The 12,440-nt window shown below is 38.9% G+C and overlaps 1 protein-coding gene across 14 annotated transcripts in view; it reads left to right on the forward strand.

Moving 5' to 3' along the window:
* Window positions 1-12,440, forward strand: part of LOC112987015 (rho guanine nucleotide exchange factor 28) — a 133,736-nt gene that overhangs the window by 88,337 nt on the left and 32,959 nt on the right. For 11 of the 14 annotated variants that reach the window (XM_064499971.1, XM_064499978.1, XM_064499973.1 and 8 more), the window contains 13 exons: window positions 1,012-1,092; window positions 2,079-2,118; window positions 2,656-2,779; window positions 4,157-4,289; window positions 4,680-4,735; window positions 6,122-6,173; window positions 6,768-6,915; window positions 7,011-7,132; window positions 8,034-8,174; window positions 8,607-8,857; window positions 9,751-9,873; window positions 10,259-10,376; window positions 11,224-11,478. In XM_064499971.1, coding sequence (XP_064356041.1) covers window positions 1,012-1,092; window positions 2,079-2,118; window positions 2,656-2,779; window positions 4,157-4,289; window positions 4,680-4,735; window positions 6,122-6,173; window positions 6,768-6,915; window positions 7,011-7,132; window positions 8,034-8,174; window positions 8,607-8,857; window positions 9,751-9,873; window positions 10,259-10,376; window positions 11,224-11,478 — 1,644 coding nt within the window. The remainder of the gene's footprint in view (window positions 1-1,011; window positions 1,093-2,078; window positions 2,119-2,655; window positions 2,780-4,156; window positions 4,290-4,679; window positions 4,736-6,121; window positions 6,174-6,767; window positions 6,916-7,010; window positions 7,133-8,033; window positions 8,175-8,606; window positions 8,858-9,750; window positions 9,874-10,258; window positions 10,377-11,223; window positions 11,479-12,440) is intronic. The other 3 variants (XM_064499975.1, XM_064499976.1, XM_026106653.2) reach the window with 1 other exon arrangement.

Genomic DNA, 12,440 nt, shown 5'->3' on the forward strand with positions numbered 1-12,440 from the left:
AAAAATAACAAGGCAGAAGAAAATAAGGAAAATAGGTCACAGAAGTAGGGATGGCAGATAAGCAAACTCTTTATTATGTGCTTAAAGTTTAAAAAAAAAAAAAAAAAAAAAAAAAAAAAAAAGAATTCCTTTGAACTCATAGCTAAAGGGACCGTTGGTATCATAGATCATTAAGTTTCATCCAAATACCATTACTTACTTTGACCTGATCCAGGCTCAGACCCATGTCCTGTCCATTCTCTCTTCCCTTCCTCCAAATACAGTCAATAGTAGGCATTTACCTGTGTTGCAGAGAAAGTGGAATCCTTGTCCTCCCCAAGCTCTGGAAGTGGGCCATTCTGCTGGCCACAGTACAAATCCGGTGTGCGCTGCATCCTCCCACTGCTGGGAATTGGGCCAGTGTCTGCTCAAGTTCTGCTGGCGCTTCCTTACCCCCTGCCACCAGCAGCTTCTGCCCCATCCCTTCCTTGGCAGTGTTTTGCATGGACAGAACTGTTAAACACAGCATTTGGCTGCTGGCAGTGGTAATTACTATAAAACACAGGCACCTGCGCTAGATTTCAGCAGTCTCGTCTGTTTACTGGAAGCAGACTAGCCCCAGGGCTTGGTCCAAGAAGCAAGGTCAGATAATTCATCCTGATCCCTATGGGCCACAGCTGCACTGTGTCTGGGTCTGTTCAGATGTCTGTGCACTGAAAAACCTGCCATTTTCCCTCTGCCCAGCTGGTAAGCCAGCTCCACCACTTCTGACATCTCACTTAAACTTAGCTATGTAGGAGAGAGGAACGCTCGAACTAGTAGGTTGCAATGAGATGTATGCTTGCTGATATTAGCCAAATATGGTAGCAAGAGACTGATCTTTCTAACATGAAGTGCAAGAAGAAAGTGAGAAATCACCATCTGTTTCTGATGAAAGCTTTTCAGTATGCTCAGGACTAAAACAACTACCTGTTTTTATTCAAGAAGGCATTACCAGTCTGTAACAGTAAAGGATTTGTCCCTGCTCTGTAGATGGTGTGTTCATGAACAGTGGTCGATCCCTCCTTCAGGCTCTTTCACTCTCTAAGTCAGTGTCTCTGCTCCACCCCTGTAGTAAGTACCACAGTGACAACCCAACAGCGCTGTTTTGCATGAGGCTGTCTCCATCTTCCACGGGTACATGGTCTTTGTTTCTTCAGAAAGCATCCTGTTGCACAGTTCTTGTCTGGCAACTAACTGAAATGCCATTCTAGTCTCGCTACTTCTGTGATAAATATACTAGCTCTTGCTAACCCCGAGTATATATTTGTCTGAAGGCACGCTTATTCAGTAAAGTGTGCTCGAGTTTGTATCTAACTTTAAGTATGGCATAATCTGATGCTTACAAGTTAGGCAGGTGTTTAAATACCTTTCTGAACCATACTCGTGGTAGCTTTGCAAATAATCTCTACAAAACTAAATGACTTCTAATTCGGAAATAGTAGTTGGGACCCTATCTTTTGTTTTTCTAAACAACTCAGATTCGTCTTTTAATCTGCTTTTTATACAGTTTGTTGAAAAGTATCTCCTTGAATCCTCTCTGCTGTTTCCAGGACATAAATGGATATTACGTGTTCTGTGCAGTGCACAGACTAGTAATATCCCTCTTTATGAAGAGGGATTTAAAAAATTTTAATACTGTAGCTAAAGACAAATAAAACAGATAATTGCAAATATTAGATGAATATTGTTAAGATATTTTGCAATAAGTTATATAAAAAGCAAAAGGAAGGATGGATCATTTAGGTCCTTGTTATTTAGAGAAACAAAAAATAACTATTTTTTCCTACTCTTAAGCACCGACTCTCTGTTTGCAGAGACTGGCACTCTCTGAGATCAGTCTTGGTTCTGGCAGATTCTGTCAACTTCACGAAGTTTAGTAGGCAATGGTACTATCCTGGGAGAAGCTGCTTCTAATATAGATATTTTTTGCTTTCCTAATTTTGAAATGACGTTGCAAGCGCTTAATGACGAGCTTACGGTCTGGTGGAGGTCGTGTGTTTCCAACGCATGTGCTGACGTAACGATCTGAGTGTCCGTTAACTGTTTATGTCTTGTAGAGCGAGCGTACAGTTTGCCCGAGCAGTCACGAGAGAAAAGGTATCAGTACTTGTCACACGTGAATTTTCGCGGAGGACATCCTCTGCCTTCCTCCGTGGGCTTGGGAGCAGGTCTGTGCGAGAATGCCATCTAGGGAGCGCAGCGGGGAAGAGGCGCTCCGCTCGGCCCCCGGGCAGCCCGGTTTGGAGAGGTGATGCAGGGGGTGCTCCCTGGCCGGGGGAGCTCTGGGCGCCTGCCGCGTTCCCGCCATCAGCTCGCTGCTGCTCGCACCGCTGTGCATCCCGCAGCGGGGGCCTGCTGCGCACAGGGGCCGTCTGAAGGGGCATCCAAAACACCAGCATGAACACAGGGAGGCATCCGAGAATGATCATAGTCACATTGCACGTTCTGTGCGCTACCCAGGCTGGTAATACTCCTTTTTAGAAAGAGGGATTATAAACATTTTAATAACTACAGTTAAAACCAGAATAAAACAGGTAATTGTAAATGTTAGATGAAGCAAGTGTCATCCACATTCTGCTCTGTTTTAAGAGACTGTTCCCACTGGAATGAGTTGTTTTCACGGATCTGTTTTAGGATTCAGGAGGAGGAATGGGATAAATATATTGTAACCTCAAAAACTGAGTCTGAAAAATGCAAAGTGAGTCGAACTTTCAGCTTCCTGATGAACAGGATGACTAGTACACGGAATAAGTGCAAGGTAATTTGAGATTTATGTCTATATTATTATTTATAGTTACATCACTGTAATTAAATGAATTATAGATAATAAATGTTTATGTAAAGATAAACTTGTTTATTGCAAATACACGTAAGTACTAGGAAGAAGCTTTTATCTTTATTTTTTAATTTTAAAACATATGCCCTGACAGGGCTTTCATATTAAAAAAACAACAAAAAAAAATCCTTTTGAAGAGTAGCTTTAGCTTAACAAGTCACATATTTTCCTGGACATTTTTAATGTTATCAATAATCTTATTTGACTATTTAGCCAAAGTTTAAATTTCTGAATTACCTTTAAGAAATAATTTTCTTTGTTAAACAAAATTAAAATGTGTATGTCTGTTCTTGCAGTTACTCTCAGTAAGTACTTGAGTCTGTACCTTTTACATTTGCGCATAATCCGCTGAATTTGCCTTATTTGAAGCTGGTGGAACTTCGTGCATGAAAAAGTACTGCTTATTGTAAAAGAGTTGCAGATTCAAGGCCTACATAGTCAAGCATAGTATGAAAGGTAGATTTAGAACATTTATGGTTTAATTTTGAGCCATCTGAAGTTTAGAGTAAGGCCATCAATTAGCAGCTTGAGGGATGGATTTGGCCTGCAGGATGTTTGTTTCTGTCTGGCCTTTCAGCAGGTTTGTAGACTCTCTAATACACCCTTCTATACCGCAGGATATTCTAAAATATGTGTAAGTCAAGATGATTAGCAAAGTGCTGCTGAGGCGCTCTACTCATAGTGGTAGAACTGGCTGTGAACACGTATATCTAATCATGCAGCCATACGTAAGTGAGTATCTGTGTGGTCTCCTAAAGAATATCTGCTTGGACTGCTTGGAGGAATGTGTACTTACTCCAAAAGAAGTATTGCAAAATTTATTAAATTCATTAATACTCATTAAAACTAGCTTTTTTTCTGGTGTCTTTTAAGATCTAAAGGCAAGTTGTATAAATGTATGTAAGTGTACCTTTAGTTGCATAGGCATGAGTTTGCATGTATGCCTCAGGGAGAAGTAGGCATTGATACTCATGTGTGCAGCTAGTCACTATCTCTTTTTAATTTTTTTTCTGCTCCTTCCTTTTTTGCAGGTTTGTAAAGTTATTTCTGCCAGTCTTCCTTGAATAAGATTGCTGGCTTAGCTGCCAGTAAAAGCAAAGCCTTCATCATTTTAAAAGTTAAACAACATTGAATTTAATAATACAGTATTCTGTTCCAAGTCTTCCAGGACAGAGAATTAAATATTTTTGAATCATTTACTCTTAAAAGAAGATGCTTTAGTGTTTTTAGGATTGAATCAATTTATTGTCTTTTCTAATGTCCCTTTTTTTTCCCCTGCCACTGCTGTTGGGGATAAAGACGAAAAATAAAGATGCCAAAGATAAAGAGAAACTGAACAGACATAATTTTGTAAATGGGACCTTCTCAGGAGTTATCCCGTGTACAGCCTGTGAAAAGGCCCTCCTAGGAAAGGAGTCACTGCAGTGCTCTTGTAAGTAGCTACTGACTTTTATGTGTGAATTTATAGTGCTCTGAAACTTGCCATAAGATCATTATTTAGTGATTTGTTTCAAAAAGGAACCTTGCCTAGGTTTGGAAATACATATTTTGTGTAAAGAGCTGAGGTCAGCAAGGGGGAGGGAAAAAAGACAGCAGCTACCAGCTTCAGAAGGGACCAGGGCCATCTCCTCACCCAAACACGTTAGACAAAAGCTCCTTCCTAGCCAGGGGGTGTAGCATCAACGCAGCCTCGAGGTTCCTTAGTAAGTAAGCAAGCAAGCAAGACCCGAAGGAGGAATAATGGTGAAGCCACAGAGTAAAATTTTCTGCAGGTTGAGGACCGTGTTCAGCTTCAGGCTTTGAAACATGCCTTCTCTTTCAGATTGCAACATGACTGTGCATAAGAGCTGTAAGGAGTGTGCTCCAGTGTGCACCAAGGTAACTTCCGATACCTCGCTGTTCTTACTAGAGCATATTTGTTTTCCAAGAGGCCTAGAAATGGGATGAAGAAAATAAGAAAGTACACACAGACCATCCAGACCTAGTGTCTATGCACAGAGGGCTACAGGAATGTCAAGCATTTAATGTGAGCAACGGACATAGCAGTGTACTTGCACAAGTGTTTTTAGAAAAGGGATATATTCTTGAACAGTTGCAAGGTCTCATTATGAAATAATGTGATTGGGGTTACAAGAAGGGATTTAAAAAAAGGCTCCTCAAAATCACTCCCTGTAGAAAGGGAGATCCTCTGTATTAGAAAAATTGGAAACAGTGGTGGAAGGGGCTTTGGGAGGTTACCTAGTCCAGCTCCTCACCCTGAGGCAGGCTCACTCCTCTAACGTTTTTTGCAGATGTTTGTCTAACCTGCTCCGAAAAATCTCTGGAGAAAGAGCCTCCCCACCCTCCCTAGGCAGTCTTTCCCAGTATTGAGCTGCCACTGCAGACAGGGCAAAATCAGCGCTAGAGCTGATGGAAAACGTGTTCCTTTAAGTAGGAATGCAGACATGGTGTAGTTATCATGACAAAGGATGCGGCTTTCAAAAATGATATGTAAGGCTTTTGCCTTCGTGGGATAAAAGGGGACTTGGAGAGGAGTACACCACAGCCATACAAGTCATTTTTCGGATGAGTAGTGTGTGCCTTTTTGGTGTATTTGGGTTTTGCATCATGGTGTTTAGCAGGGAGAACATGTTTTCCTACAGAATCTTCAGGGTAAAGAAGGCTTTAATTGCCCATAAAACAGGCATTATTTATTTTGCCTGTAGCTGTTGTGTGATAATCTTGCACAAATTTCTGAGCAATTTTAGGACATTAGGACAGCTGAACTGGCAGTTTCAATTACTGCGACTGGTGGGTATTTGTTAAGAGGAGATAGGACTGACTCATTTCTATAAGAATGGAGTACCCAAAATGTTCAGACTTGCATCAAGTGAAATACATGTCTAAGCACAGCAGGCTTCTGTTACAAGTTTTGCAAAGTCCACTTTGCCACAGATCCCTCAAAGTTATTTGAAAATGAAGCCCTGAATATGAACAACTTTTCTTGCAGCCCCCACAAGCAGTATTCATATAGAAAAAGTATGATGTTATACCTGTATAGTGACTCAGACTAAAATAAATAGATTTAGTTTTGTATTGTAGTACAAATATTATTATTCTACTTTGACTTTGGTTTATTAGTTATTAGCAGAAATTAGAACCATGATTTAGCACAGTTTTCTTGAAGCCCCTTTATGTGATGACATATGAAAGCGAATTACTGGACTGTTCAGTATATTGTCAACTATTATTTCATTGTAATTTCATAAAATTATTCTCTTTCAGAAATCACAGGAGAGGTACCATAATAAAAACAAACCACAAGCTGGTTTAACAAGTGAGTACTTTAGTAAGTGGGCTAGAAGGTGTAAAACCTAGGACTTCAAAGTTGAGCCTATCTTAAAAAGTAACAGAAATGGCAAAACAAACGTTTCCTTCATCATTTATGTTTCTCTTTATGATTTCAACAAATGTAGGAAAATAGGTGTATCTCTAATACCTGATACAGATAAGTAGGATTTTCTGAGGAAATTACCATTTAACTAACTTCTGCTAAAATGAGTGGGAGTTTTACAGTGGTTTGTTTTCAGTGAGAATGGAAATAAAAGGTAGCAAGTTCTGTATTGTGCTTTCGAGTATGTCATTATTCATCATGTGCATGAATATTTGGGTCACCTATATTTAAGTTGCAGTGTAAAAGCACGAGTGGTTTGAGATTGTTTTCTTATGTATGATATCCGTGCCAGAGCTTCTCAGCTTTGCCCACAAGCTTATCTTTCTATTCTGTGGGAGAGCATCATGGTCTTGTACCATGTAGGGACATTCCTGGTAACCTTGTATGGGTCTATATGAACACTAGATTGCATTTCACAGTATGACTATGCTGTTTATGTTGTACCATATATTGTTTGTCAACTGTTCTGCCTCACAGATTCCTCACTTGGAGACATTTCCCAACCTGTGTTCTCCTCAGTGCATCCTTCTTCCTCTCTGCCTATCGGACTGTCTGCTGGAAGGAGGGAAGCCTCACAACAGTCCCACTCTTTGTCCAAAAGCGTCCCCAGTGCCAGTTTTGAAAGGTAGAGTGCAGCTGCCAGAACAGTATCCTAAATACATCATTCAGCATTTCTAGAAAAATTGCAACCATTAAATCCATGCTTTTCTTCCACTGTAGAAGATCTATGCCATTTCCTGAACAAGACTCTGAGACCAGCACCTGGAGGTCCAAGTCACGGTCTGAAGAGATGTTACAGGCGTTAGGGACCTTTTCATCAATGGATTCTTTTATGATGGAAGGTGAGAAATATTGCACAGATTTTGCATTTTATAGACTGTATTGTAAATAGAAAATAAAAAACCTGTTTGTAATAAGGAAGATGCTTCATCTACTAAAAAAGCAGCACCTGTCTTTTGTTCATTACAAGGGTATCCTTCATTGAAATGACACAATCAGACATGTCAGCCTTAAAATACAACCATTTCTTTCTTCCTCATAATGAACTCTTTGATAACTTTCAGAACTTTCTTTTGTTTGGTGTTACCTTTGGAAAATAGTGGGTAAAACATATTGGCATATTTGCAAAACCATAACAGCAGCAGATTTTATTCCAGCACTCTTCTAATCACCTCCATTGACAGCATACATTGCAGCAGATAAACCTATGTCACTTGTATTTCCTCAGTGGCCCAAAAACCTTACCTCTGACTGGCGAAGCAGCCATCTATGATTGTGAGGTGAATAGAAATAGGCATTTTCTGTAGTTAGGTATGAGACTGAATTTCAAAGCTGAAGGGCATTCATTCTCAAAAGATCATGCAGATATCCCTCATTGGACATCTGCAAAATGGCAAATGCCCTTCCAGTGCCAAAAGGTACTTCCGAAAATGTTGCGTTTTATTTTCCAACTGCAAAAAATTTCTTCAAGCAAGGAAAGATAAGAAGGATTTAATCTGAGACAAGAATGGGTTGTTTTTGTTCTCCTCCCCGCTGTTACATGTGCATTTCAAGCTTTCGGTACTGATACTGACATTTGGCACTTTTCTGTTGTAAAATCATTGTTGACATTGGCAGAAATCCTGTTTGAAGTTCATCCCTGTGATGTGTTCCCCTTACTTTATTGAAGAGGTGTGCACGTACAAAGGAACTTCCCTTACTGTTCATATGGCTGGTGCTTTCAAGGTTTGTGCTTTATTTTAGATGATGTGGATTCCTCTCAGTGGACCGACCTCAGCACAGATGCACAAGAGTTTGAGGCAGAGTCCTGGAGTCTTGTTGTGGATCCAGCATTCTGCAGCAAGCAAGAAAAGGATGTTATCAAAAGGCAGGATGTGATTTTTGGTCAGTATTTCAAAGTTTCGTGTAAGTTTGAAAACAATTTGGCATATAAAGTAGAAAAAGAACCTACATATTTTATGACGGGGAGAATGGATGGATAGACTTCAGTAAGCATAAGAAGAAGATTCAAAGAACACTTCTCACAGTTTTCCTTAGCTCCAGAAAACATGGTAATGTTGGACACTTCGGACTACCAAAGACATGTCTACCCTGTTCAGTGGGGTACAGTTGAGATAACCATGCCAGAGGTGGATAAATTATGTCTCTTACTGACATAATTTGCTAAGTTTGAGACTAGCATAGAAAAAGCATTTATGACCATATATTTGAATATTACTAATGACCATATATTTGAATATTACTAAAATCTATCATAGAATGTGTGCAAAATGTTCAGGTGATTACCATATTATGCTGTCTTCTTTCGTACTGCAGAGCTGATGCAAACAGAAGTGCATCACATCCATACCCTGTTCATTATGTCTGAAATATTCAGGAAAGGGATGAAGGAAGAACTGCAGCTGGACCACAGCACAGTGGACAAAATATTTCCCTGCTTAGATGAACTACTGGAGATTCACAGGCAATTCTTCTGCAGAATGAAGGAGAGACGACAGGAATCATGTGAGGAAGGGAGTGAACGTAATTTTGTAATCAGCAGAATTGGAGACATCCTTGTGCAACAGGTACAGACATCAGATCTGTTAAATTATTATGTATTCAGGGTTCTCAGATTAAACAATTTATTGAGTTTAAAACTTTTGTGGGCAGGAAGAGGGCTAAGGTTGTCTTATAAAATTTAAATATCAGCTCCTCCAGCTTATTATAGAGTGAAATAGTAATGAGAGAAAATCATTGCTGACAGATAGCTGTGAGGGGTGGTGAACTTGACCCTGTTTGTAGTAGAAAACTGCTCCCATCATTAAATGGACTGCAAAAAATGAAAGCAATGGACACACTTCATCAGCATCTAAGCAGAGGTGTGAAGGACTGAATGAGCATGGAAAACAAGCTACCCATTCATTTCCTGTAGTAACCTGGTATGGTATATCTCAAGCTGTTGCTCAGTAGAGGAGGGGCGATCTCACAGAGTTTATGTTAGCTATAGAACAGCTAACTACGTTTGCTTGCTAGCAACAGCTCAGTTCCTGCAGAGTGCAGTTTTTCACCTTCAGTTAGTCTGTTTTCACTTCACTGAACTAAAGAAACCAAATGGTTCTTATCCTGTCTAGAAGTGAGGTGGAGGTCAGATGGATGCAAATAAGCCTCAAAAGGGATCATGTTTGTAAGGAGGAGAGGAAACACTGTTATAGTAACAGTTGTTCCAACGATTATTGGCAAGGTTGTAATGGAAGTAGCTTGTGTTCTGTCCAGCTTACATTCCTGTTCTTGCTCTTGAAAATGACTAGCCTGTGTTCGTTCAGTACTGACAGACCCAATTAGTGAAATTCGGAAAGCCTGAGAAATAAGTAACTTAAGAGTTACAAGTTCCATATACGTACAAAATATATTAATGCTTAGGTATATGCCTTCCTGTGTCATGCAATGTTGAGCACAATTCTATTATTAATTTCTTCAGTTTTCAGAGGAAAATGCAAGTAAAATGAAGAAAATATATGGAGAGTTTTGCAGCCATCAAAAAGAAGCTGTTAATCTCTTCAAAGAGTTGCAGCAAAACAAGAAGTTCCAGAATTTTATTAAAGTAAGTTTTCGTGGAAGTATGATTACTATTGACAAAATGCTCAGAAAATAGATATATACCCTGTAGTTTTTATTTAAATTTATGTTCAAAATTACATTCAGTAACTCTCTTTTAATAGCTGATAAAAATAGCCAAGTGTTTCCTTCTTAATCAGTGAAGTTACATTTTTATTTCAAATTTGCAAAAGCTTTGGCTGCCAGTGTGTATTACACACATGTTCCTCTTACAAAGCACCTCATTGCTCAGGATGGCAACTATTCCTTGGGGGTGGTTCAAATAACCCAGCATTTTGTTTTAGTTTTTTCTAACACATTTAGATCACATTTCTTATTAGTGTATTTTAACGTGTGTTAAGTAGCTAAGGTATATATCTTTGTCTTTGCAGCTGAGGAATAGTAATCTGTTGGCTCGACGCCGAGGAATCCCCGAATGCATTCTGCTTGTCACTCAGCGAATCACCAAATACCCTGTTCTGGTTGAGAGGATATTGCAATATTCAAAAGGTGAGGAAAAGCTTAAATGGTGCCTCATATGTGGAATCCAAATGCAATTTTTAGGTAAGAATGTGCACTATTACAGAATAATAAAGGATGAAATCCACTAGTCTGTAGAGAATCAGAGCAATATAATTATCTACTGTGAAGCAAATATCACCTGAACAGTGTGTCTGGTATATATTTTTTGTCAAAGTTAGATTGTGAAAATTTCCAAGGTTTGAGCCAGGTAAGGCATAGAAGTCCAGAAGAGCATACTTGCTTCAGCAAAAGATCTTGAATACAAGATGTGAACTAATTTTGGAACATAACTGGATATTCTCTTAAATAAATTCTAGTGGAATGTCTTGTAAGTAGGGTTAGGAAAACGTTTCCTGAATTAGTGTTCATATTTTCAAACCAACTTTGAATGACCACTGAGTTTTCTTGGAACATTTAAAAAATGTTAATAACTTACTGTGTATTGCAAAAAATGGGCAATAAGCAAGTATTGCAGAATGTTGCATACCCAGAAGCAAAGCCTTCATGCTTAAAATCACGTTTCAAGCTATTTTTATTTAGTCATAAGAGTAATACACTATCTGATTTACATAGCCAGTAAATTTTTTTTAAATGCTAACAGCTCATATATAGGTCAGAAACTATATGACATGTAGTTTTGACTGCTGAATAAATCTAAGATACATGTCATCTTTTAATACTCAGGGCAAACTCTGGCAAAGGCAGATGTCTTTAGTATTTCCAGAATATTGATTGCCAGGTTCTACTTAAAATGATGTATGTATTGGTTTAAGCCTTGCATCGTGTTGACTGGTTCACGTAAACTAAGAAATGATGATTTTTTTTTTCCATACAGAAGGAACAGAAGAACATAAAGACCTATGCAAAGCCCTTCGACTAATTAAGGACATGATTGCAGCAGTAGATTTGAAAGTTAATGAATATGAGAAAAAGCAAAAGTTGCTGGAAATTCTTAGTAGGACTGAAAACAAAACATATACAAAGCTGAAAAATGGCCATGTTTTCAGGAAGCAGGACTTGATGAGAAAAGAGAGGATACTTGTTCATGAAGGTTTAGTGTACTGGAAAACAGCTACTGGACGTTTCAAAGGTATTCCATCCTAGCAGTAAAGTCTTTTAATTCTTTATTTGCAAATAGCATGTAAAGATTAAGAGAGGAGTTTGAGAGGTAAGTTTAAGAGAGAAAATACCTTATTACACTATGCTACAAACACGAATTTATATAGGTATTGAGGATGGTATTGAGAATATGCCACTAATTGCTTGAACAGTAATTCCAGAAACTGCCATTGTTTGTGGCTAGTGTGCTGTAAATCTAGGTAAGACAAGTTCTCACATAAAGCCTGGGAAGATAGGAGCTTTTTACATTCGACAGTCTGTTGTATTTCCCCCTCCACTCCTTCCTTTTAGTTCCTAGAGTTTGCAGTTTCATCCCATGACATAGATTCTTGACTTGTACGTTTATATTGTTTGCAGTACTGCTTATTAAAAGTACTATATAAAAAATCACGTGCCATTCTTCAGTAGTACTGTGACATCTTCAGTGGAAAAGAAAATCTGAAGCCAAATATGACTGGAGCCTGATTTGTATGTTCATGCCTAGAATTTGATTTTCAGTGTATAATCACATGTAGCAGTTGAGTTTATTGTTTGGTTGTTTTTTTGGAGCTTATTAATATTCACTGTACAACTTTATAAAGCTGTCTGCTCATTGTTATTCCAGAAGTGCTTTCATCAGTATTGCATTGTGCTATGAGTATATGTTACAGCATAGGCAAAACAGAATTTATGTGGGGTAGTTTTTGCCAAGTTGCCTGTGAGTGGCTTGGGGAAGTTGTGCTGACATTTGAATGAGTGTTTCTCCTTTCTCTGGGCCAGTGTGGACCGAAAGCTCCAGCGCTGCTGCAGGAGGGTGGGTAGCAGGAAGTGTTGTCTTTCCCAGGAGATATAAAGTGATGGCTTGCAGTTGCTTTGGGCAGACCATAGTGTAATGCAGACATTTCCTGTTTAGTTTACTGTAGAATTCTATGGAATATTTATTGATCAGGGTTT

The sequence above is a fragment of the Dromaius novaehollandiae genome, chromosome W, assembly GCF_036370855.1.
Source record: "Dromaius novaehollandiae isolate bDroNov1 chromosome W, bDroNov1.hap1, whole genome shotgun sequence".
Taxonomy (NCBI): Eukaryota; Metazoa; Chordata; class Aves; order Casuariiformes; family Dromaiidae; genus Dromaius; species Dromaius novaehollandiae.